Source organism: Cydia fagiglandana, chromosome 8 (assembly GCF_963556715.1).
Source record: "Cydia fagiglandana chromosome 8, ilCydFagi1.1, whole genome shotgun sequence".
Taxonomy (NCBI): Eukaryota; Metazoa; Arthropoda; class Insecta; order Lepidoptera; family Tortricidae; genus Cydia; species Cydia fagiglandana.
Window position 1 is genome coordinate 19,905,555 of NC_085939.1, and position 27,513 is coordinate 19,933,067.

The 27,513-nt window shown below is 38.2% G+C and overlaps 2 protein-coding genes across 2 annotated transcripts; both read right to left on the reverse strand.

Moving 5' to 3' along the window:
- Positions 1 to 1,597: 1,597 nt before the first annotated feature.
- LOC134666967 (juvenile hormone esterase-like) lies at positions 1,598 to 6,997 on the reverse strand. The gene is made up of 3 exons (XM_063524277.1): positions 6,863 to 6,997; positions 5,291 to 6,558; positions 1,598 to 1,787 (listed from the first exon to the last, which is right to left on the reverse strand). Exons 1-3 carry the CDS (start codon positions 6,995 to 6,997, stop codon positions 1,598 to 1,600), a joined length of 1,593 nt encoding a protein of 530 aa, XP_063380347.1.
- Positions 6,998 to 9,751: 2,754 nt separating this feature from the next.
- On the reverse strand, positions 9,752 to 27,487 carry LOC134666968 (juvenile hormone esterase-like). The gene is made up of 4 exons (XM_063524279.1): positions 27,472 to 27,487; positions 16,026 to 16,168; positions 13,973 to 15,237; positions 9,752 to 9,932 (listed from the first exon to the last, which is right to left on the reverse strand). Exons 1-4 carry the CDS (start codon positions 27,485 to 27,487, stop codon positions 9,752 to 9,754), a joined length of 1,605 nt encoding a protein of 534 aa, XP_063380349.1.
- Positions 27,488 to 27,513: the final 26 nt, after the last annotated feature.

Genomic DNA, 27,513 nt, shown 5'->3' on the forward strand with positions numbered 1-27,513 from the left:
CTTGTCAGTAGAAAAAGGCGCGAAATTCAAATTTTCTATGAGACGCTATCCCTTCGCGCCTACATTTTTCAAAGCCGCATTTTTCTACTGACAAGATCTGCTTGACCAAGTATAGCATCAAAGTTTGTTTTTATAAAATGATTTTATTTGTTCCCTAGTTGTTAGATGTTTAAAGTTTACAGTTAAATAAACCTCGGACAAATAAAATTCGGAAAACTGGCAGCGGTTCAACGGTGTAGATCAAAGTACTAATCCAGAAAAAGTTGTAAAAGTTATAAAATACTGAAAATAAGCAATAGCGAATATTAGGGAAAGCTCTGCGTAGGTGGCACCACTAGCACATACAGTAAACAAACCTCATTGACATCATCAATGACACATCATGCGTCACTAGGTTAATCACATGGCCTACCGTGAAACACGACAATCCAAAGTTTGGTTTCTGCCTCTCTATCACTCTTGCTTATTCGATCGATAGAGAGGCAGATAAAGAAATTTCGATTTTCGCGTTTCGTGGCTGGCCACCTGTAAACAAACCGCCTTGATGCATCAATGTCATAGTGAAAACTTGTCAAAAAACTGTTAAGGCCTAATATGTATAAGTTACTCTATGGTTTACTGAACAAATTAGTGCTGCACTCTGGCGGCAGAAAATTGCAGTAATACTCACTATTTTGAGATTTTTGACCTTGGCGACGTAATGCTTATATCTTTATATCTGGGAGACCGAGCTTTGCTCGGAAAACATATATAAAAAGACAAAAATGCGCGTTTTTCCAGAGATAAGACCTAAGCTAGATCGATTTTTCGCCCCCATTAACCCAAGCAAATTTCATCGAAATCGTTAGAGCCGTTTCCGAGATCCCCGAAATATATGTATTTATGTACGAGAAGTGCTCGTTTAAAGGATTATGATATAATTTGAATATTCCTAAAAATGCCAGGCGTTTTGAGAAAGGAATGTAGGTGCATTAGGTATACAGGGTGATTCAGGAGACGTGAGCAGGACTAACACTGCGTATTTTGTAAATTATAAGCAACTGTTTCGTATCAGTATTAGTGAGATTAACGTTAATTTTCTACTAGTGTTGAAAAAAAAAATATTTACGACATGCATGGTCACCCTAAAATTAGAATACTAAACTACCGATATTCTGTGTCAAATTGAATGTCAATACTGTCATCACGGTCTGGTTACTTTTGAAAACTCGTATCGCACTCAAGTTTGACAGTTTATTTTCTTCGTAATCAAAATTCTGTCATTACGGTTAAATAGGTTTTATGTTTATTAATTAGGTCTTGTAGGGTAACCATGATTGTAGAGAGTTAAATTTGCCCTTAACAAAAAGTTGAAAAATAGGAAAAAGTGTCGTTGTTTCACCTAAATACGCCGGTGATCGATCAATTATCAGTTACTGAGTGTGCAGGATTAGTCCTGCTCATGTCTCATGAATCACCCTGTATAATATGATTATTATTATGTGTGGTTCATTGCATGAACCAGTAATCTTTTTCCATTAGGTATTTTCAAATAAAACAAAGTAAAAAATAGTTTTTGTCTATATATATATTCCCTTATTTCTCATTCCCTGTTTCATTAATCACTCCTTGCTTTCCTTACATAATGTCCAATATTCTTGTACAGAAGGTCCAGAAAGCTCATCCGCTCGTGCATCGGTCTTGAGCCTAGGCGTAGTTCAGTGTTTATCTCCAAATACGGCAGTTTGTCCTGGGATACGAGTGGCCATTGGAGAGGAATCAACTTAGATGGTTTCGGTGTTGGATTTCTGGAACGAATATGTAAATACATTATGGACGGTTCTCTAAATCATTGACTAAAATTATTTTGACAAATGTCGATTCGAAACTTTACTAATTATTTGTATAGGTGTTTTCATTTCGCCGAATGATCAAGGCGTTAACCTCAACACAATATAATTTTTAATAAAAAAAAACCGACTTCCATGGGGGCCGATGAAAGATTACTGTAGATGGTACATTATATAGAAAAGGAGGTAAAACCACCCACTTTTCTACTAGCATTTCGCTTCTGTATAATGGCTCCTCTACAGGATGGGCCAACGCCGGCCACTCCAAGGGACGCAGCCATGCGGTAGAATGAGATAGCAATATCACTTGCTCCCTCTAACGCATAAATGCGTCCCTTGGAGTGGCCGGCGTTGGCCCATCGTGAAGAGGAGCCATGAGGGTCGTAGTTCTAGCCTAACCTAACCCACTCCTCAGATAGCAGTTCGGTTCTGTGCGGATCGCAGTTCGAACCTAATCAAACCCACTTTTCAAGTAGCATTTCGTTTCTGTAAGGCTCGCAGTTCTAACCTAACCTAATCCTTGTTCGGTTCTGTGAGGATCGCAGATCGCAGTTCAAACCTAACCTGACCCACTTAATGGCGCATGCCGTGCGGTGTACGGGGGTTTAAGCGGGAGGGGCTAGTAAGATTGGCATCATCGTACTTTATACCTACATTAATTTTATGGTAGGTAATCATAGTTGTTTATTTAGTTAAGGTATCATAGTGGTTTTCTGGATCAAGGTCCGGGTCCGAGTCCGGGTCCGAGTCCGGGTCCGAGTCCGGGTCCGAGTCCGGGTCCGGGTCCGAGTCCGGGTCCGAGTCCGGGTCCGTGTCCGGGTCCGAGACCGGGTCCGAGTCCGGGTCCGAGTCCGGTTCCGAGTCCGAGTCCGAATCCGGGTCCGAGTCCAGGTCCGGGTCCAAACCGGATCCGGGTCCGAACCGGATCCGGGTATGAGTCTGAGTCCGGGTCCCAGTCCAAGTCAAAATCGAAATTCGTAATCACCAAACGTGTACCATGCGTCATTGAAGAGTTCTGTTCTGGTCATCATCAGCAGTTCCACTTCATCAAATGTCACTTTTTTGGATGTATATGCTTGATTTGTTGATAAAAACCCAAAAATCACTATATGTATGCAATGCAACAGTTTTTAATGAAAATGCTTGATTTTCTAATGTAAATACAAAAATCTCTATACGCATGCCTTTAAGATTTGAGGAGTTCCCTTGATTCCTCATGGATCCCATCATCAGAACTCGAGCTTGACAAAAATGTGGCTTAAAAACTTAACTTGCTTAACAAACATAACGACGAGGACAAATCGCCAACCGTGAACTATGCGTCGTTGAAGAGTTCTGTTCTGATCATCATCAGCAGTTCCACTTCATCAAATGCAACAGTTTTTAATGAAAATGCTTGATTTTCTGATGTAAATACAAAAATCTCTATACGCATGCCTTTAAGATTTGAGGAGTTCCCTTGATTCCTCATGGATCCCATCATCAGATCTCGAGCTTGACAAAAATGTGGCTTAAAAACTTAACTTGCTTAACAAACAACGAAGAGGACAAATCGCCAACCGTGAACTATGCGTCGTTGAAGAGTTCCGTTCTGATCATCATCAGCAGTTCCACTTCATCAAATGTCACTTTTTTGGGTGTATATGCTTGATTTGTTGATAAAAACCCAAAAATCACTATATATATGCCTTTAAGATTTGAGGAGTTCCCTCGATTCCTCATGGATCCCATCATCAGAACTGGGTTTTGACAAAAACGGGACCAATCTGTATGCATATACATTCAATTAAAAAAAGAATTTTCAAAATCGATCTAGTAATGACGGAGATATGGAGTAACAAACATAAAAAAAAATAAAAAAAAAACATACAACCGAATTGATAACCTCCTTCTTTGAGATTTGGAAGTCAGTTAAAAAGATGACTCTGCTAGACCAGGCCGTGACGGGCTGAGGCGTCCGACATGTCATTTTCTATGACGGCTGATCGGTGATCACGTGGTGCTTTCCGTAGAATATGACGCACCGGAACCTCCGGCCCAGCTCCGGCCCGGTTTAGCGTGAGTCATCCTAAATTCGTATAATTTCTCCACATAACTGTAGTAGTACCAGTTAGCCACTATATTTATTTTATCCATGGACAAGAACGTAGTTTTTTTTTTAATTTAATATCATACAATGCAAAAATGTAGGTATAAACAGCATCACTCTAAACTAGGGTTGCCATACGTCCCGGTACGCCGGGACATGTCCTGGTTTGAAGCATGACATCCCGGTGTCCCGGCCCATAAGCAAATTGTCCCGGTTTATAAATCATAGTTATTTAGTAGGGGGCATTGAGACAGACAGACGGCCGAACGGTCAACAAAATGATCCTATTTGGGCTCCGTTTTTTTCCTTTTGAAGTACGAAATCCTAAAAATCTGCCTACTATTATCTCGAAAAAATTTGGCGCTCGCTTCGCTCGCGTTTTCATTTAGGTACCTACATTATTTGTGACAGTCAACTTGAAATTTGGTACACATATATTATGTCAATCTATAACCCGAAGACGGACATGTAACGTACATAAAATGAATTTTAAACATAGGGGGCACTTATTGGGGGGTAAATGAGACACTTAATAAACAAAGTTTTGCAAACTATATGGTGTTATATATCAAGTGATAGAGCTGTGGGAATCTCAAATATATTTTATTAATAATTTTAAGATTAATAGTTTAGAAGTAATTTAAGTAAATAGACAAAAAATTACCACTTCCCCTCTTTATCTCCGAAACTACTAAAATTAAAAAAATAAAACTAAATAGATCCTTACCTATAGATGACAGAAAAACCTATTAGAAATATGCAGTCCAGCGTGCGTCGGACTTATTACTTAGTTTTTTTAACATTTCACTCACGTTTCACATCAAAATATACATTGTTGAAAATTGTGTAATGTACGGAACCCTTGGAAGGCGAGTCCGACTCGCACTTGGCCGGTTTTCGTTAAATGTCCCGGTCTGAGCCCTCACACTTATGGCAACCCTACTCTAAACTGACTACTGTAGTCAGTTTAGAGTGACTGACTACTGTAGTCAGTTTAGAGTGATGCTGTGTGTGTAACACGTAATTTCAAATGCTTTTACGAATGTTAAAAGAAAAAAGTAAATAGTACATTTTTTCGGAAATAAAATCTTTACGTGATACCTATGATACATAGTGCCTGAAAAAAGTAGGCCATTGATAACAAGATCACCCTATATACCAAACAAACCTTTTATTATAAGGTTTATGGGATAGTTCTGAATCACATCCGAATTGTAAAAAATCCAGAACTCTCATAATATCATCATTATCAAGCTATTTTATCACGAGTACATTTACAACCAATATTCATTTTACTTATATTATAGATTATTTTCTCGAACGAAGTGCTAACATTTAAATTATGAAAATATCTTCGAAGGAAAATACGTACCCATATTTTACAAAATTAGTCCAAAGTTCAGTCATCCTGTCTACGATAAGCATATCTTCATCACTCACCCGTTCTTTCATGTAAGATATGTCAAATAAATAACCCAGCTCATCTGCGTGAGCGGCGCCACCTTCTGTATATGGCAATTTCTTTACATCCTTGAAATAATTCCTTTCACCGGCAAATGAAAACATATAGAAGTACGTGTTGTTCACGCCACTTTCCAAATATTTTCCAACAGTTCTGAATATCGGACTGTGAAAAACAAAATCGGCATATGCATTAATTTCTGTTCTCCTATTATCTGAATGTTGAACATCATCCCCATAATAATACAACCGGACAATCTTTTGTATTTCATCTAAAAGATTAATTTCATTTTTGAAATCAAAAAAAGTTTCTATTATCGCAGACACGAAGTCCGTACTTTCAAATATATCTTTTTCTATTATGGTTACTAACCCAAAGCCTTCGTCGTTAGTAATACCAATTAAGACGTCGGCATCTATACGAGTAACTGTTTTCAAATCAGCTGGATATTTCGTTATATAGTTAAACGCATTCTCGAATTGCTTTTCAACACACGGACCAAATAATACACCAGAATCCCTTGTTGCTGCAATAAGTTCATGTGGCCTTACTTTATTCAGAAAAGATAAAGCTTCGTTATTATCATTAGTTTTATAATTTAATTGCCTCGCTAATTTTATAGGAGCATGTGGATCAGGATCAGGAGCTTCGCTAAATGGACGAGTTAACGAAACGCCGCTTTGCATAATCACTCTATTATAAAGTGGTTCCTGTAAAAAGTACTGATGCAAATCCACAGACTCTCCACCTGAACTGTTTCCCGCTATAGTTATTTTGGAGTCGTCTCCACCAAAATGTCGTATATATTCTTTAATCCAGCGTAGTGCAAGTACTTGATCTTTCAAACCCTGATTCCCTGGCACTATGGAAATGTCTAGACACATAAATCCATACGGGCCAAGGCGATAGTTGAAAGTAATGAAAATAACGTCATGTCTGACCAAGAAGCGTGGTCCATAGACGTATCTGCCTGCAAGTCCAAATTGGTATCTTCCCCCAAATATGTAGATCATAACAGGCAAGGGATTGTGAATACTGGCACTGTTTGGTACGTAAATGTTAACGTGAAGGCAGTCCAATGTTCCAGTAATTGTGTGGTTAAATTCTTCAACTTGTGGACACCTTGAGGTATCATCGACGGCGTCAAATATTCCTTCAAATTTGTGTGGAACAGGAAGCTGAAATTTTGAATATTTCATTTTGGTAATCTTCCTTGATATTATATATTATATAATTTGCAGATGCAGAGGTTGTTGTATGCTGACAACTAGGAGAAAAAACAATGCATTTTACCTACGTGAAATAACGATAAATAGAATTATATTGTTACACTTGCGTACTAAAAGTGTCGTAAACCACTTTTTTCAATACTACAACTATAGTTCACAAATGTATACCGAGGAAATTATTATTTTCTCCGGTATTCCGGTACATAAACAAGTTTCTTTGAATATTTATTAATTGAGAAATTTCCGTACTCACACCAAAAACATTGTCCGGATCGACTCTCGCATACGGGATACCCAAGAACATAGAGTAATTCCCGTCCTGGGCCTGGAGGCCTCGGAAACTGCCTACTGGAGTATGCACTATAGGTCTGGACAACTCACGGACCATTGTGAGTTCTGTAAAAATCAAAAACTTTAGTCACAACAGAAACGCTTTACAGTATGTCTTCAATCAAATCATTAACCGTACGACTGCGAATGCTCGTATTAGCTTGGGCAAAATTGCTTTCACTTGTATAACCATGGTTTTTGCTTGATATAAATGAAATGAGATGACTAAATACAGTTATTCTCCTTTACATCCGCATTTCTCAATCGTAAGTGAGTAGGTTTGATAATAATTAAAGCTGGACCAGCCATTGAAAATTTGAACTTAGAATTGTTCGCGCAAGAATAAGACAAGCAGTTGAATTATTTTTCCAATGTCTGTTGCTGCTGTTACAAGTGATTGGACAGATGAAAAATACCGGTTACTGAAGCTTGGGACAATTGCTGTGCAAGTAGCAAATAGTATAAAAATATTGGCCCGTTAACTGGAACGCCAGGGAATATATTCTTTGCTCTGATCATATTGTCTTATTTGGTGACGGACTCACAACTAGGGTTCGAGACTGAGCATGGTCTGAAATGCTCTTGGACGGTTTTTATAGTCCGTCGTGACTCGTAACGAGCATTTTATAGGAAGCACTTAAGAGATCTGAAATGAAAATGCACGAATGACGCAAAACACGGCTGTCGTATAATAACTCTTAATAATGTATGTCTTACTTTAATCTTAGTTTTAAACGTTCTTAATTCTACTTTTGTGTGTTTATTTAAATTTCTATTATTGTACTAACTTGTGTCTATTTTACCATTTTATTCAATGCTATGTGCCTAATTATTCCTTATAAATTATATTCCCTTTTTCCCTAATTATGTAAACATTTGTAATAGATTAATGTGATTGGTTCAATAAATAAATACTGACTCTGCACGTAACACCCACTCCTTCTGAGCCTCCGAAGTTCGCTTCGGCTCAGACCTTACCTACCTACCTACATTGCCGGCGGACCATGCAGTGTTGTAGGTTTCCCTCCACTCACGTGTTCTGGCAACTTTAGTTACATGTGTCACATGGTGATACCATCATACATACTGCTTTCGAACGCTCTAGGCACTGCATTCAGCCATTGCTGGAGATTCAGTGCACCGAGAGATCCACGCGGAGAAAAGGCATCAGTAGCAACCAGAAAGCTAGTGGTGACATTGAAAATGAGCCAGTACACTCAGACGAGCTTCATGATAGAGTGGTAGTTCGCAGTCGGTCGACAACTTTAGTGCAATCCGTTGTTGCGCCGCCGCCGCGAGCGCCGTCTGTTCGCGAATCAGTTAGGGATCGCGAATCGTTAAATAGGGACCGCGATGATCAGTTAACCGTGCTTTTTGGCGAGCTCGAGGTTCGTAAAGCCGCTCTAGTCGTCGCCAAGGCAGACTCCGATACTGCCAAGTTGAAGCTGCAGATTGCCCAAATTAAGGCGCAGTCTGACGGCGACAGTGTCGTGTCCGAAACCGAGGTACCAACTAAAAGTTGGGGCAAAAAAGCTTCATAACCAGTAAGACTATAGGCTGTGGCGGCGTTGGAACGGGTGCTGTCACTGTCAAAATTATTTGTGCAATGAGTTCGTTGCTAGCTTTTAGCCAGTTCTTATTATCATCGTGACGGTTGAGGACTAACTAGTATTTACATATGTTAATGCATGGATCACGCACATCACGGCAGACAATAAAAAAAAAAGATGTGGATTAACAGTAACGTTAAAATAGTTATTTGTTTTACAAGGGGGCAAAGTTGTTGTTTAACGGCGGTGCTAATATTGATACCCGAGCAAGCGAAAGATTCCAAAATTGAATTGATTCCAAAAGCGAAAGATTCGAAAAATTAATCTTGAGCGTTGTGAGGGTTTTAAAGCACGATGGTTAAACAAAATTTGCCCCCGAGTGAAATACAAAATTTTTCACCACACCAACCCGAAGCAAATATTAAATGTAAAACATCAAACAAAACAAACCAAATCAAATCTAAATGAATGTTATTAAATATTTATCATCCAAAATCATCATATAAGAGTCAATTCTACCAGCAAACATAAGAAAACAACTCAAAATTTGCATTTGATTACTTTGCCTCACATGTGAATAAAATGCAACTTTGCTATCAGTTTTTGAAGTACAAAGTAAGCTTTTCCGAGCTGGTGTGGTGAAAAATATTTGTTCACCACACAACTTGTTGGTAAAGGCTTTCTTGATTGTTCAAATACTGATGTGAAAGTTTCATTTTATCCATGTGTGGGGCAAAGTAGGTAATCAAATGCATATTTTCAGTTGTTTCTTTGTATTAGCTGATAAAATTGTTTTTTAAATGTTAATATTCAATAACATTCAGTACAAATTGATTTGCTTTGTTTTTGTTTGATATTTTACAGTTAGTATTTTCCTTGTGTTGTGTGACGTTTGTTTATATTATACTTAGCAAGTTCTATAGAATGACCCTTTACTTATTGTTATTCTGATCTCCCATAATGAATCTAATCATAATCTAATCTGCATGATGGCTGGATCTAATAAGGATATTATAACAATCTAACTAGAAGCAATGAAACTAGCTCTTATTTTATGTCCCATTTTCACAAGCTAGCTATAACTAGTTCTATATTGTGATTTCAAATGCTTGCGTCATTCGGATATCAATAAATAATTAAGTACCTATAAAACTATCAGCCTCTTTCAAATCAAACTCTTTAAGGATTTCATTACTTTTAAATAAAACTAAGTAAAATATTGTTTTATTTTTATATTTTCTCGTTGCTAATTTACTGTTTTATTATCTAGTTCTTACGTAATGTCCAATGTGCTTGTACAGAAGGTCCAGAAAGCTCATCCGCTCGTGCATCGGTCTTGAGCCTAGGCGTAGTTCAGTGTTTATCTCCAAATATGGCAGTTTGTCCTGGGTTACGCGTGGCCATTGCAGAGGAAACAACTTAGAAGGTTTCGGTGTTGGATTTCTGAAATAAAGATATGATGAATAGTGTTCTTCTAAATACATGGGGGATACCGATAAGAAATATTCTTTCAACCCATTTTTGCCATTCTTAAATACCCGCGTTTGAATAATGGGGTTGGCCGGTCAAAGTATTAAGCAGATGGCGCCATCATAGCTTGCCCCGTCGATCCCTACAATTGTGTAAAATTTTTGTTTACTTAATGCTTTGGATGCCAGCTCTTTACGCCAAATCTCATAGAAAAAGGGGCACGCTATGATGGCGCCATCTATGCAAACTTTTGACAGGAACCAACCCCATTTTATGAAAATGAATCAGGTCTTTTGAGGGGCATTAAATTGTGTAGGTAAACATATTTCTTTATTTCAATCACATGCTTAAACATACACCTAAGGATAACAAAACGTTTATGCGGTAGGGACAATACAATACATACAATCAGAATTAAATATAGTCCAAAAATTAAAACAAAACAAAAACAATCAAATAAGGTTACGTTAAATCAAGAAACATGACACATAAATTAAATTAAATGCAGTAGAAGAGAGGATGCCAAACTTAATCTTACGCATATACAGTGTGTGGCCCGGAACCGGGGAGAAAAAATTAAATGGGGATTCTTTAAGACATACCAAGTAACTTTCACAGGAATCTAATTTTCAAACGTCCTTAATTTTGGAGAAAACAGCCTACAAAGTTAAAAATCGTAGGTAATGTATTTTCGTGTCACGGTATCGTCGCCTAGTCACTTGGTACGGGGTATGTCTTGGTACGGGGTGTGACATTGACAATACGCGGTTGATTTAAACTTTTTGTAACAAGTTCACTGACAAGTTCAGTCTCTTTAAAACGATTTTGAATTAATAAAAAAATAGTTTAGTCAAAGTTAGTTGTCACGGGATTTATTTTGGTTTCAATGAAATGTTTTAATTTATGAAAACGATTCGCTCTTTGAAAATGGCCCTTTTACCATTCGATTCACGCCAGTATGTGGATATGATATTAACTTATGGTGAAACTCGCGGTAATGCGTTACGTGCCCTTGCGTTATATCGTGAGCGATTTCCAAACAGAAGGCATCCGAGGCATGGTCGCGTGATTACAATGGCAATACAACGCTTACGTGATAATCGTCCTCTAGTTCCTGGACAGCATTACGAGGCCAACCAACCTCAAAATGTTCGCCCACAATTAGAAAGAAGAATTCTTCGATATTTTAGACAGCATCCCACTTCCAGTACAAGAAATGCTGCTCGAATCTTTGGAGTCAATAACCGCACCATTAATAAAGTAATGAGAAGAAGGAAGCAACATCCTTTCAAGTTTTTAAAGGTTCATGGTCTTTTACCAAGAGATTTACCTGTTCGTGCTGCATTTTGTAGATGGTTTCTAAACATGCACCGAGAAAATAACAACTTCTTGAATCATATCATCTGGTCTGATGAGGCCACTTTTACTCGCAATGGAATGTGGAATAGGAAAAATATGCACTATTATTCTACAATCGGAAATAATCCACATGTCATGAGAGAATTGGCTCACCAATATCGTTTCTCCCTTAATGTATGGGCAGGAATCCATAATAATACAATAATTGGACCAATTTTTATTGATGGTGCACTTAACGGCGATAAATTCATGGAGCTCATTGATGGGCCGTTAACAGATTATCTTTTTAATTTACCCGAAGATGTCCGCGATGACACTTGGTTTCAGCTTGACGGTGCACCAGCACATTCTGCCGTAAGGATACGTGAAAAACTTAATAACATTTTCGGAAATAAATGGATGGGAAATTTTGGCCCACACCGATGGCCCCCTAGGTCACCTGACCTAACACCCCTTGATTTTTTCTTGTGGGGTGCAGTTAAGAATTATGTTTACGCAGTAGAGAACGATACAGTAGACATCCTCAGAAACAGAATAATCGAGGCTTTTCACATGTTGCAACACAACGTGGACCTCGGAACCGTTCACAATAATATCATCAGGCGGTATGCTACTTGCGATCAGCGGGACGGTAGACACATTGAAAATGTACGTATTTAGAATTGCTACGTCCTTTCAGCTTTGTATTTGTAATGCCTGTAATTGTTATTTGTAAATAAATAATAAACTATTATTGACTTCTAAAGTGGCTTATTTTATCTTGAGTGCAAAATAAACACTTCAGAAAGTGACAATACCTATTGATTTGGTGATAGAAAGATAATAGCATTAATATTAATACCTTTCAATTAGTCAACGCAACCATAAAATGTCAATGAGACGTTCCGAGCAGCTCCGAATAAGTACGACGCAGAACGAACTAATTCAGTCAAGTTGAGTGTTGTTTGCATTACATTGAACGTACGATTAAGTTTGTTAGAAAAAAAGCGAAAGTTAAATTCTGATTTTAATTAAGTGAGACCATTATAATTTAATTACCGGTGATCTATAGAGCCTCTGTTTTTATTATTATCCCCGGTTCCGGGCCACAGGCTGTATACAAAATATATACAAAGTTACGATTATTTAGTCGTCAATTACAAATTAATATAATAAAAGATTTTTCTAGTGAAGATACCGATTCTATCATAGTGTACGTCAGCATCATGTTTGATGTTAAAAAAGTCAAAATGGCCGACGAGTACGAATCGCACCGCGCGCGAACAGAGGGCCTACCGCGAATCACGTTCTACGTGTTGCCTCCGTGTCACACTTACGAACGAATTTACAAGCGCGACAGAGAGGCAACACGTCGAACGTGGTTCACGGCAGGCCTTCAGAGGCCTTCGTCTACGCAACCCACCCTCACCAGTGTCTTCCGCGATCAGTCGCGCCTGCGGTACAAACAAACCGACACGCTCTAAGACAGTTGGATTGTAGACCTTATTATTGAGCAGTTGGTAGTAGTGCACCGCAAGTAGCAGTTAGCACAGTATCTCGAGTGTATCTAAGCCCACCATCCCTGTCACGAAAAGAGAGGGAAACAGAAAGGGATAATACCCATACTGCCTCTTGTAGAGATATCTCGCTTATTAATAACTTTGATTACTAATAATGAAATGAAGATCCAGTATACTAGTATGATATACTACAATTTTTTCAACTATGTTCAATATGTATTTCGTTACAGTAGACGTTTAATTTCTCCTTGTTTGTAATTTTATGTGCCTCAATTTTGCCGTCTTCAATTTTTAAATGATTTTGGCTGTCCTAATTTTATTTGCTTGTTGGTTAAAAATTAGTTGAATACAAGAATAAAGAAAAAAACCGGGCAAGTGCGAGTCGGACTCGCGCACGAAAGGTTCCGTACCATTATGCAAAAAAAAACGGTCACCCATCCAAGTACTGACCTCGCCTGACGTTGCTTAACTTCGGTTAAAAATCACGTTTGTTGTATGGGAGCCCCACTTAAATCTTTATTTTGTTCTGTTTTTAGTATTTGTTGTTATAGCGGCAACAAAATACATCATCTGTTCTTTGTCTATCACGGTTCGTGATCGTCGGTCGTTCGACGGACGGACGGACAGCAGAGTCTTAGTAATAGGGTCCCGTTTTACCCTTTGGGTACGGAACCCTAAAAATCACATCTAGTACCCAGGCCTTGGATTGGTCCAGAGTCTTCTGCGTCTGTGGCACACGCCTTATACTAAATATACACCTGTACTCGCTGTCCAAACAACTATTTAAAGGAGCAAAACTAGAAACTTGGACTGGAGAATGCACAAGGTAGCGTGCCCATCATATGACAAAATGATAAATTATCCAACCATAATTATGTAATTTTCGAAATTCGAGTTATGGTTTCTGTTTGTGTGTTTCTGTGCAGGTGTGTTACAACACAAAATTTGCTATAGTATGTGGCAAATTTTGCTATGCTATGTTTGCTATTTGTAACCATCCACTTTAAGTATAATATTTTTCTCGTCTCGTTAGTAGCCCATTGTCCGTCCGTCCGATTTTCATTGTTTTGTAAATTAATTATAAAACATTCTACTAGAATGAAGTGTTTAAATTTTAATTAAAATACTCTACAATAAAGCAATAAATGCACTCACCCATATTTAGCAAAATTAGTCCAAAGTTCAGTCATCCTTTCTACAATAAGCATATCTTCATCACGCGTCCGATCTTTCATGTAAGAAATGTCAAATAAATATCCCAACTCATCTGCGTGGGAAGCACCACCTTTTGTATATGATACATTATGTCGGTCCTTGTCAAAAGACCTTTCACCAGAATATGAAAACACGTAGAAATACATGTTTTCTACGCGTACATCACTGTCAAAATATTTACTAACAGTTCTGAATATCGGACTATAATGTATAAAATCAGCATATAAATTCATTACCGGTCTCTTATTATCTGCACGTTGAACATTATCGCCATAATAAAACAATCGGACAATGTTTTTCATTTCATCTGAAAGCTTAGTTTCATTTTTGAAGTCAAAACAAAATCCTAATATCTCAGACACAAAGTCCCTTTTTTCATATTCATCTTTTTCTATTATTGTGATTTTCGAATATGCTTCGTCGTTATTAAAACCAATTAAAAAATCGACATCTTTACGAGTAACTGTATTCAAAGAAGCTGGATGTTTCGTTATATAGTTATCAGCACCCTCAAAATACTTTTCAGCACACGGTCCAAAAATTACACCCGAATCCCTTGTTGCAGCAATAAGTTCATGTGGCTCAATTTTGTTCAGAAATGATAAGGCATAGTTAATATCATTCGTTGTATAATTCAATTGCTTTGCTATTTTCAAAGGAGCAACTGAATCAGGATCGTCTAATACTGTATTTAATGAAACGCCGCTTTGTAAAATCACTCTATTAAAAAGTGGTTCTTGTAGAAAATGCCGATGCAAATCGACAGACGTTGCACCTGCACTGTTTCCCTCTAAAGTGATCTTGGAGTCGTCTCCGCCAAAATATCGTATATATTTTTTTATCCAGCGTAGCGCTTGCACTTGATCTTTTAAACCTTGATTCCCTGGCACTTTAGAAGTGTTTAGACAAAAAAATCCGTATGGACCAAGACGATAGTTGCAAGTAATAAAAATGATGTCATGTCTAACTAAGAAGCGTGGTCCATAAATGTATCTTCCTGCAAATCCAAAATTACCTTTCCCCCCAAAAATGTAGATCATAACAGGCAAGGGATTTTCAATAGTAGCGCTGTTCGGTACGTAAATGTTGACGTGAAGACAATCCAGAGTCCCAGTAATTGTGTTATTAAATTCTTCAATTTGAGGACACCTTGAAGTATCGTCGACTGCTTCATATATCCCTTCAAATTTGTGTGGAATAGAAGGCTGAAATTTTAACATGTCTTTTTGGTAATCATTCTTTATAATATGTATTAATTTATTTTCAGAGGTTGTAAAACTAGCAAAAAAGCGCTGGTAGCCTAGCGGTAAGAGTGTGCGACTTTCATTCCGGAGGTCGCGGGCTCAAACCCCGGCTCGTGTTTTTCGGAACTTATGTACGAAATATCATTTGATATTTGCCAGTCGCTTTTTGGTGAAGGAAAACATCGCAAGGAAACCGGACTAATCCCATTAAGGCCTAGTTTCCCTTCATGGTTGCAAGGTCACATTAGTCACATGGCAGTCGCTTTCATAAAAACTAGTACCTACGACAAATTATGAGATTAGTTGTCAAACGGACCCCAGGCTCCCATGAATCATGCCAAAAATGCCGGGATAACGCGAGGAAGAAGAAGAGCAAAACCAGGAAAAAAAAATATGAATCGTACAACATTACAGCTTGCATACCAAAATTAATTGAAATCGTAATCATTTATTCGAAAGCACAAACAAAAAAAAGAATTTTATACAAAACAGAAAACATAGGAAGGAGAAAGTGCCTCGATGGTCTTATCATGTCATGCCTTGCGACTTCCAGGCGTGATCATCCGATGAAACCAAAATTAGACATTTGTATCAAAGGAAACTGATAAGAACGATCGATAGGAATTTAAGTTACAATAAAGAAAAAAAAAGGAAAAGAAACTGTATCAAGAAGAAAATAGCGAAACCGAAACGTCGAACACCCCCACCCCGATCCAGATTTTCATAAATTGAGAAACTCCAAAACTTACACCAAAAACATTTTCCGGATCAACCCTCGCATACGGTATACCCAGAAACATGGAGTAATTCCCGTCTTGGGCCCAAAGCCCCCGGTAGCTGCCTACTGGAGTATGCACCAATGGTCTGGCTAACTCAGGATCTAATGGATTTTCTGCAAAATACACAAAGTTTACTCACAGCGTCGACATGCTATAATGTATTCCTTCAATCAAATAATTCGATAATGTATTCAGTCAAATAATTGATTAAATCGAGTTCATATAAATTAATTGTTAACAATTACAAACCAAATGAACGTTACTTTTCACTCCACTAAAAATCGTCACTTAAGAAGCAATTTTACCAGTAAATATGATTATTATTAAGCTAATTATAATGCTCGTCAGTTTTTGAAGAATAAAAGCCTTTACCAGATTGTGAGGTAAAACATTATTTTACCTGGTACCGAAGTCTGAGATGACTGCTGGGGAATTATTAGTAGATAGCACATAAATACCAAACTAAAACACGAAATCTCAGAGACCAGAATGAGGTTGTGAATTCTAAAAATAATATTGTTTGTCATGGTAAACTACATCTGCTTTACTATTGCCAAAAAGAAAGCGGAGTTGGCACGGATGCTGTCACTGTCAAATGCCTTAGTGCAATTAATTCGTTGTTAGCTTTTGGCCGATTCTTACAGGTTCTTATCATGGTCGTGACTGTTGAGTTCTAACTAGTACCTACTTATGTGAATGCATGGATCACGCGCATCACGGCAGACGATAAAAAAATAATGATGTGGATTATCACAACGTTACAAAATGTTATTTCATCACACTAGTTGGTAAAGGCTCTCTTGATTGTTCAAAAATTGATGAGAAAGTTGCATTTTATCCACATGTGGAGCAAAGTAATCAAATGCAAATTTTAAGTTGTCTGCTTATGTTGGCTGGTAAAATTTACTTTTCACCACCACCAGCTCGGAAAGGCTTACTGGAAGGGCGAACTTCAAAAACGGATAGCAAAGTTGCACTTTGCTATCAGTAATTCACATGTGAGGCAAAGTTATCAAACGCAAATTTTGGAGTTGTTTGCTGGTAGAATTGACTTTTAAATGATGATTTTGGATGATAAATACCTATTTAATAACATTAATTTGGTTCGATTTTGTTTGGTATTTTACATTTAATGTCTTCGGGACGGTATGGTGAAAAATTTTGTGTTACACTGGGGGCAAATTTTGTTTTACCCTCGTGCTTTCTTCTCACAACGGTCAATATTCCATTTTTAGGGTTCCGTACCCAAAGGGTAAAACGGGACCCTATTACTAAGACTCTGCTGTCCGTCCGTCCGTCCGTCCGTCTGTCACCAGGCTGTATCTCACGAACCGTGATATACAGATCATGTATTTCTGTTGCCGCTATAACAGCAAATACTAATAAAAACTTTTTACAAAAAAAAAAGAAAACCGACTTCAAAAAGGATGAAATAAAATATTATCCTTTTTAAGTCTATGCGTTACCAACTGATATGTTTGAAGTCGGTGCCAAGCCAACTTTTGAAGCATACCATGATTTTGGTGCGATTCGATAAGGATGTACGTTGGATTGCCTTACACGACGACAATGAACGTACATTCTGTAGGTACAGTCGACGTTAGAAATATGTTTACACTTTTCGTCTTATTACAAAGGAGTAAGGAGTAAGGTGCAAAAGTGTAAACATATCTTTGACGTCGACTGTACCTAAGAACACACCTCAGAACACACGATCAAACCTTCTTGGTACAGTCCGTACCATGTTTGTCGGCACGCAAGCGTGGGATTGGGACTGAGTTATTTCCCGTCCCTTATTCAGAGGACTACATTTCAAAATATAAAACAATTCAAGGAATTTACGTTCTTGCCAAATTCCACCTAAAGCGGTTCAGTTGTTTAGCCATGAAAAGGCGACAAAGAGGCAGACAGAATTACTTACACATTTATAATAGTTATTAGTACAGTTCTAATGGGATTTATAGTCATGAAGCTGATTATTTTTGACGGGTATTGTTACTACTTGGCTTGGCACCGACTTCAAACATATCAGTTGGTAACGCATAGACTTAAAAAGGATAATATTTTATTTCATCCTTTTTGAAGTCGGTTTTCTTTTTTTTTGTAAAAAGTTTTTATTTTTCCATTTTTAATTTTAACGCATTGTTAAGAGCGTGACGCATGAATGAAAAACAACATCATGATTAACACTAAATTCGTGTAGTACCTACTTTAATAAATATGTAATCAGGAATTTTCTCGAGTCCGTCTGGGAAATTATAATTCCTGTCACTACATTAAATCCATCCTCCGCCCCGCCACTGACCCAATCCCTCAAGCCCCCCGATCACTCTACCTCACAGCGCATCAACCCCTGATCCATGAAACCCTTGACCCTGAACCAGCAGCCCTTCAACCGCCATTCCCCGACCCCTTAACTCCTAACCCTAACCCCCGATCAGTAGCCTTACCAGCTTACCAAGAGTTTGACATTGATTTATTCGCTAGCGTGTGTGTAACTAACTTTCTTTGCATCTCGCTCGTACTGGCATATTAGTGCGAGCGAGATGCATAAAAAGTAAGTTACGAAGACGTTAGCGTCGCTAACTTAGAGAATATGCCAATGTCAAACTCGTGATAAGGCTACACTTGCATTACATCCAACTGGCGGTTTTCGGAAGCAAATGCTCGAGTTACTTTAGAAAACACCGAAATCACTTTACACGTGCCTTTAAAGACTGAGGAGTTCCCTCAATTCCTCATGGATTCCATCATCAGGCCAGAACCAAAAATAATAGGTACGGAGACACCTTGGAGGCAACTCCTTCCAAACAAAAAAAGAATTACTCAAATCGGATCACAGGTGCCGGAGTAATCGCTAAACATACTACATTTAAAAAATCATCATCATTTTCATCAAAACAATCATCATCATCAGGTCTACTCCATCAAAGTGGTGGTTTTCGGGACAAAATGCTCGAGTTGCTTAAGAAACAACCCAAATCACCATGTATGTGCCTTTAAAAATTGAGGAGTTCCCTCAATTCCTCATGGATTCCATCATCAGACCAGAACCAAAAATAATATGGAGACACCTTGGAGGTAACTCCTACCAAACAAAAAAAGAATTACTCAAATCGGATCACAGGTGCCGAAGTAATCGCTGAACATACTACATTTAAAAAATCATCATCATTTTCATCAAAACAATCATCATCATCAGGTCTACTCCATCAAAGTGGTGGTTTTCGGGAGAAAATGCTCGAGTTGCTTAAGAAAACACCCAAATCACCATGTATATGCCTTTAAAAATTGAGGAGTTCCCTCAATTCCTCATGGATCCCATCATCAGAACAGAACCAAATTAAAATGGGACCAACTCGGAGGTAGCTTCTTTCAAACAAAAAAAGAATTACTTAAATCGGACTACGGATGTCGGAGTAATCGGTGAACGTACATAGAAAAAAAAAAAAATAGCCACAACCGAATACAGAACCTCCTCCTTCTATGAAATGGAAGTCGGTTAAAAACAGAATAAAATAAAGATTTAAGTGGGGCTCCCATACAACAAACGTGATTTTTGACCGAAGTTAAGCAACGTCGGGCGGGGTCAGTACTGGTGACCTTTTTTTTTGCCTTTTTTGCATTATGGTAAGTGCGCGTCCTTTCGTGCGCGAGTCCGACTTGTACTTGCCCTGTTTTTTGACGTGAAACGTAGGTAAACGTCTTTAAAAACCCGTAGAGGGGCTCGGATCAAAAACCGATGTAACGAAAAAGTGTTATGGCGCGGCGGCTTATATCTCCGAAACTATAATACCTACAAACATAGTTTTGATATAGATGTGTAGAAGAAAGTAGCCATTACTCGGAACAGCACGTGCCGCTGACATAAGTGGCGCTGATTCAGCGCTAGACACGACATATTCGGTGCAAAAATTACCCCTATTTTCAGTGTTCATTTAGTAATGACTCATCAGCCCATTAACCGATTTCGGTAAAATTCATGCCATTTGATAGATCTTACTTTATTTTAATGAATTTTAATAATTTTACTCATAAAATAAAGTACGTAGAATTATAATAAGCTGTGAAAAAATAAAAATGTGACAGTTTTTACAGAATTTTTATCATTGCTCTTGTTTGAGGCCACCGTGTGCGAAAAAAGGGCGCAAAACTGACAAAATATACCTGAAATAGTAAGATAAAGCAATACATGCTCATCTCCTCAAATAATGCATTAGCATCTATGGCGGCGCGACGGCGCGAGTTACTTTGATAGAACACATATAACGTATGACGGCTGCTTGACAATCCCGAGTTCCTATCTAGTAAGTATATAGTAATCTTAGTTAGGTACTTTCTGATGTACCTATGCGTAAAAGATATTTTAGAAAAGGTCACTTCTGTGGACAATATTATAAAAGGTGACGACTGCGGTACACATTACATATCCCGTTTTTCTCATTTGAGTCTCAAGTACTGAATAAAATATTCCGCCTGTAAAGGTGCTGCGTAAAAAATTGCTTTTCAATTCCCTTAAATTTGCGATAGCTACAGGAAAGACACGAACGAGTTTGCTATAAAACGTGTATTAAGGATGACTCACGCTAGACCGGGCCGTGCCCGGACCGGGGCGGGCCGGAGCGAGCCGACGCAGGAGCTGTCAGGAGCGCCACCGTGACCGGGCCGTTCCGGGGCCGGGGCGTCAAGGCCACCCGTTTATTACATTAACACTAGTGCTGTCCGAGCAATGTCCGAGCCTCTAGTGTTTACATGTAGGAACTCGAGTCCTTTGAGTCTGAATTTGATGTAGGCACAGCTCGTTTTTACAAGACTCTGCGCTTAAAAAACTTCTCCCGACTTCTGTCCTTTGTAGTCCTTTTTAAGAGCAACTCAAAAGGACTCGAGCCTCCAAATAAAGACTCCGTGAAAAAATTTATAGATTTTTCCTATATAACAGTAACGAAATTAAGCGTTATTTTATGATTTATGTACGTATCTAATCTACAAATTATACATAAAGACAATGCATTTCGATTTTTTTTTTGTAAAAAAACGAGAGTTCTCTGAAAAGTACTCAAGTCTCTACAAGAGACTTTGGTTTAAACTTACTCGAGTTTAAACTTAATTATAAGAGTCAGAAAATTGAGTAGTCTTCAAGCAGAGGATTCAAAGGATTCGAGTCCTACCCAGCCCTACCCGAGCCGACCGGGACGTCCGAGCTGACTGTTCATGACAAATGTCATAATAAATGTCAATCAGATTGAAAACAATGGTTCGATCGGAAGCAAGCGGATATGGAAGGAAATAATATAATCAAAATATTGGCCCTAGCTGCCTTAATGACTGATTAAGAGGCTACTGCATACTCTAGGGCGTACATCCACGTCGACACGTTCGGAAAAATAAGAATAGGTACATACAACATGATGTAAAGAGCTTTATTTACATATGACTCAAGATTCTTTCGAAGCCGTCCACACGGCAGAATTAAACAACGTTTGGTAAAACAAAAACAAGATTTCAGAAACCAATATCCAGCATTCACCGTCTGGCTCTCTGCTTAAGGTAAGATATGGAAATACAGTGCATGTACCTATTAATAAATATGTATAATCATGTGCCGAAGTATATTAAGCTATTAAGAGGAAAGGGAATGACCGGTTCTCCATACAAACATAGTTCCCGTTTTCCTCACTGGATATTGATATTATGGAATATTTAGGTAGTCGTCAGCAAACTGTAGTGGTACCCAATGCATTTAGTTACATTCTACAAATGTAGATTTTTCAGCTTATCTGGTTTTGACATTATTTTCTCCCATCAATGCCACGTTCTTCAGTGTCCATGTGTTCAGTTCAGATACGTTCAATTTCAGGAACCCATGCATGAAAAACGAGTTTAAAAGAGGAGAAATTTCCAATGGCTGCGACAAAGTAACAAAAATTTAAAAAGTATCGGTATAAGATAATTATCTACAAGCTGTTTTCGGCCACAGCGAATACAGTACCACCACTAAGAATGTCGGTGGTGCGTTCTCAATAAAATAAGTAAGTAAATAAAAACTATTAAGCTCGTTACACTAAGATAGAATTGTGTCGGTTACAAAAAATAAACTATCTACTTACTTACTTTCCTCTGGTGAAAAAGAAGCCAAGATGGCAAAAACGGAACCCTTACAGTTTCGTCATGTCCGTCCGTCTGTCTGCCTGTCTGTCTGTCTCTGTCTGTCTGTCCATATGTCACAGCTATTTTACTCAAAAAGTATAAGATAACGATTTGGAAATTAGGTATATTTTGTAAGTCGTGCAGAAGAAGATAACAATATCATTGATTTTAAATATGGTATTTATTCATTAGCTTGCATTGCAATGGCACTTTAGGCTTAGCCTTAAGTACTAAGATTCTAATGCTTAGATCTAATATTAAAAAAAGTCCTTCTTTGGTCCGACTCTTAAATAATATGTTTGGACTCTTTTCTTATGCCTTTTTACATTTTACGACTTTTAAATATTTGACGCTGTCATGTTTTTCGAATAATATAATAAACATGTCAAAAGAAAAAATAGTGATATTAAATTTGTAGAAAGATACTAAATGTATTTGAATATGCAAGAACACGTTGAATGCAGGTAATGTATCGTGTTACCCCGCGCGTCAAGGTATTGGCAAAAATAGGTATGATTATGGTGTAGTGCCGTTTGAATCTGCATAGGAACCCGCTTTCGCCTTTGTAATACCTATATATTAGTATGCATTGATGCTGTGCTCTCCCCCAGGGTGTTTGTCTGTCTGTATTTTAGGATTTCATTAGCTATCCAAAACATCATCATCATCATCATTAACTACTTAAGAGTTATTCTCTTGTCGGTGGAGTATCTTCCAGCTTTTCCTATCTTGCGCCAAAACATACGAACCCAAATTATTTCTGTGTTTTAAGGGTGAAACCCTGGTCGTGTGAAGAGATTTTATTTTCTTTGACAAATACAGCATTTGCATTAACCACACATAGATGAGGTGTTCCACGATTATGTGGCTTTCGAAATGCTTTTGTCTTGTAGGTATGACAACTTCCTGAATTAACTGCGTAAAGCTCGAGAAAATACTACCAATAGGCTAGGCTAGATGATAAGTTTTTTGTAAAGGATCAAATGTCTATATCATATGGGGCCATGCAGGCATGCACCCATGATATTAAAGTAGGAGGATTGTTTTTAAAATATTTGTAAGTATATTGTATGTACGTAGGTTCGTCTAAAAGTATATTTTTTGGTTCTAGAAGTAATACCTAGTAACCTTAACAGTGATGTCTTTCACGTTTTTTTTTCAAGTAGGTACGTACTACTTGCATACGTGAGAAATAAGAAGAGGACTAAAATACATTTAATATTACTGTACACATACGTATGTCCAAAGAAAGAGCGCTATGATAAGCAAAAGTTATTTTTTAGGGTTCCGTATCTCAAAAGGAAAACACGGAACCCTTAAAGGATCACTTCCGTCCATCTGTCTGCCCGTCTGCCCGTCTGTCCGTCCGTCCGTCCGTCCGTCTGTCCGTCTGTCCGTCCGTCCGTCTGTCCGTCTGCCCGTCCGGCCGTCTGTCTGTCGATACCCTTTATTTCGGGAACGGGTCCGTATTGAGTTGAAACCTTTTATATACTCCTAGACTTCGTAGCGTAGACCTACGGTCCTGTGAAGATAAATCAAATAGTAATAATTATTATATATGTATGTATGTAATGTACCTACAGTATTTCCAAAAAACAGCGCTATGTAAGGTTTCGGTGCTTAGGTACAGTCGCCATCAGATATATCGGAGCGGCCAAGGTGTTCACAATATCTGAACACGCACTCTAACGCCTTGACAATAAAGGCGTGCTCAGATGTTTGTGAGCACCTTGGCCGCTCCGATATATCTGATGGGGACTGTATTATAATTTTATTGTTATGACATGAAGTATGGTAAATAATTTTGATGGTATATGGTTTGATTATTTTTTATTAATAAAAATATTACTTATAGAGAGGAAGGAAGAGAAACTGCCCAAATTCCACACGGGCTAAGCCTTGGCCACAGCGAGTATAATCACTAGGTACACCTAGCTTATAAAACAAAGTACCAAAGAGTATATATATTATATGCTCGCGATAGAATCAAAATAGGTATTGTGATACAATTAATTGTATTATAAACGATTTTTTTTTCATGTATGTACCATGGACATTCCTCGATGGCACCAAGTTGCAACCGGAAAGCGATGATCACTCGGCAAATCAAGACTATAGCAGCCACATTTAAGGAGATCATGAATACCTATTCAATAAATTTTTATTCTTTGCTGTTTGATATGTAATAATAAGTTTTTGGCAAAAATTTCATTTTTGGTACAAGCTTTTATCGTCGACTGTACTTTTTTCCACAGGCAACTAATACTCATCGAGACAATTCTAAAAACCCCAAACACAATTAGGTTTCGTTGTTTTATCACAGAGTTTCTATGGCCACCTCCGGTCTCCATCATCAGATCAGCTCGATGACACCATAATATTGCATAGTCACCCGACTTACAATCGGAAACCGGGAAGTGGATCAAATTTAACTTGCAAGATTTGATTACAGACAGACAGACAACGGTCAGGTGAAACTAAATAAAAGCTTGTAAAAATGCGGTATAATCCAAGATTTCACAGGTCCACCCGCCATCCTGACATCAGAATAGCGGGTGGACCTTTTTTGTCACATATCTCGTTTCCGGAAGAAGTACACTGGTTTCTATTCATAGTTTACGCAAGTACACTGTAGGTACAATACTAGTATAAAAACATACATTTTGCGTGAAATAATGCAATATTTCACAGATCCACCCGCCATCCTGACGTCAGAATGGCGAGTGGACCTTTTTCGATAAATATTTCGTTTCTGCAAGAAGTACACTGATTTCTATTCATAGTTTCCGCAAGTGCACTAAAAGTACACTATAACTACATACTTGGAGTGCGGTATAATCCAAGATTTCACAAGTCCACCCGCCATCCTGACGTCAGAATGGCGGGTGGGCCTTTTTTGTTAAATATCTCGTTTCCGGGAGAAGTACACTGGATTCTATTAAAAGTACACTAAAGTACACCGAAGGTACAATATGTTTATAAATATTTCGTTCAAATTCGCTGAGGTCCACCCGCCATCCTGACGCTCACGGAATGGCCGTCCCTAGCAGAATTGTAATTTAAATTGTTGCACACGCAGTATACCCTGGTTTGATTCTTATACAGTCAGGGTTATAACCGCGAACCACTTCATTAATTAATATATTTGCCTCTCTATCACTCTTATGATTATTTGCGCGAAAGAGAGGCACTTATATGATTATTTGGCATGGTTAGCGGTCCCCCTGACGCGTTCCACGTCTTTTAGGATGGTATTCCTTCTATCCAATTTCTTTGCCCAATGTGTAAAGTCGGACCAAAAAAAGTCTACAGCGGATTTGATAGCCCACGCAGTGCAAGTGTCATTTATACGGCATAATTTCAAAGAAGTTTGACGTTTAAAATAACACTTTAAGGCACTGGTCCCACCGCGAGCTAGTAAGCTATGAGCTATCGGCTATAAATACGAATAAAAGATAAGCACTCCCGTGTAAATAAAAGAGACACGGCGATATTTATAGTTACTCGCCCAGCGGTGAGCTATAAATATCGCCGTGTCTCTCGCGGTGGGACCAGTGCCTCACTGCGTGGGCTATCAAATATGCTGCAGACTATTCTTGGTTTGACTTTCTATTAAGTCTCACATCAGAGAGTGAGACGCAATGACATTGGACAAATAAATTGGATAGGACGGTGGAATACCACCCTTAGTCATTCTCATTTATATAAGAACAATAAAATATACGAAGAGTTCTATTGTATTATTTCAGTAGTTAGTGCCTTTGGGTAATTTTAGGCAGGAAATAAGGAATATTACGGAACATTCTGCGTATGGGGCGTTACTCTCACTAACCCCAGGACCTACTGCGAAACACGAAAACCAACATTTCGGTTTCTGCCTCTCTATCACTCGATATCTGCTTCTCTGCATATCGACAGAGGCAATCACTCGATATCTGCTTCCCTGCATATCGACAGAGGCAATCACTCGATACCTGCTTCTCTTATCGACAGAGGCAGATAACGAAATTTTGATTATTGCGTTTTGCGGTAAGCCATTTGTAAACAAGTCACCTGGATGCAAAGAGTAAAGTAAGTATGCATCAATATCATGGTGAAAAGTTGACATAAAACTGTTTAGCCCGCTCCACACTCGTGTGCGAATCGCAGCGCGAAGCCAAGATTCGCGCACGAGTGTGGAGTGGGCTTTTAAGGCATAGTTATGATGTAAATTTGTACTCTGTGCAGGCAGAGAAGATCAGTTGAACTCTAAATGAATGAATAAAAATGGTTATTATAGTTTGTCAAAGGACTGTCTCATTTCAAACATAGATAGAGAGAATCATGCTATCTTGGTCTTACACTAGTACTAACACCCAAAAGAAAAGGATGAGTATAGTTTTTTTGTTCTTATTTACTGACAAATTTGGTTTGACCAACTATAGATACGGTATTGTCATATATGTTTCTATGAACTTCGTACGAAATAAAAAAGTATCTAAGTAATAAGTTACTTCTACACTCCATATAATAAGTGGTAATGTGAGAAAAAACTATATATGTAGTATCTTAATATTCATTATAAACCTACATGCTCATTATTGAATCATTTTTACAAGCAGTAACATCAATAGATGTCTCATTTAATATAATCCGACTAAATTACATTTCAGCAACACTTCCATATTTTACAAAATAAATCAAGACATTATCCAACCTATATAATCTTGACGTATATTATATCAAAGACGGCTGTACCTAATATAAACCGACCAAGTAACGAATTAGCTATACCATCATATTTAACAAACAAATTTATGACGTTTTGCAACCTTCTTATTTTGGCAAATATATTCCGACACAGGGGTGGTATTCCATCTGTCCAATCTTGGTCCAATGTGTATTTGCGTCTCACATTTTGCTTAATGAGAGAGTCAGACGCAATGCATATTGGACAAAGATCTTAAACAAGTAGAATACCACCCGAAGAGAAAAATAGGTTGTCAGGAGGCTCCGGGACGTGACCGGGCCGGGCCCGCACCGTGCCACGCCCGAGCCCCGGTGATCACGTGATGCTTTCCATAGAAAACGACGCTCCGGAAGCTCCGGCCCGGACACGGCCCGGTCTAGCGTGAGTCATCCTTTACCCTTTAAAATATCTATTCTCGTAATTTTGGTGAGTTATTTAGAAAATAATTGTACCTGATCGTTACATTCATTACTCCAAAATGAATTGATCGTTTAATTATTTAAATAGGTGTGACGCTGTAATTAATTATTTTAAAATTACCCATCATCATCATCATCCTGGCGTCAATCCCGGCTGTGCCCC

What these genes read in the sequence shown, in the direction of transcription:
- LOC134666967 (XM_063524277.1), bottom strand. Translation starts at nt 6,997, where the DNA reads ATGGTCCGTGAGTTGTCCAGACCTATAGTGCATACTCCAGTAGGCAGT. An exon ending in ATCCGGACAATGTTTTTGGT is followed by an intron (nt 6,559 to 6,862) that starts GTGAGTACGGAA and finishes TCAAAATTTCAG; the next exon opens with CTTCCTGTTCCACACAAATT. An exon ending in ACTAATTTTGTAAAATATGG is followed by an intron (nt 1,788 to 5,290) that starts GTACGTATTTTC and finishes TATTCGTTCCAG; the next exon opens with AAATCCAACACCGAAACCAT.
- LOC134666968 (XM_063524279.1), bottom strand. An exon ending in ATCCGGAAAATGTTTTTGGT is followed by an intron (nt 15,238 to 16,025) that starts GTAAGTTTTGGA and finishes TTAAAATTTCAG; the next exon opens with CCTTCTATTCCACACAAATT. An exon ending in ACTAATTTTGCTAAATATGG is followed by an intron (nt 9,933 to 13,972) that starts GTGAGTGCATTT and finishes TCTTTATTTCAG; the next exon opens with AAATCCAACACCGAAACCTT.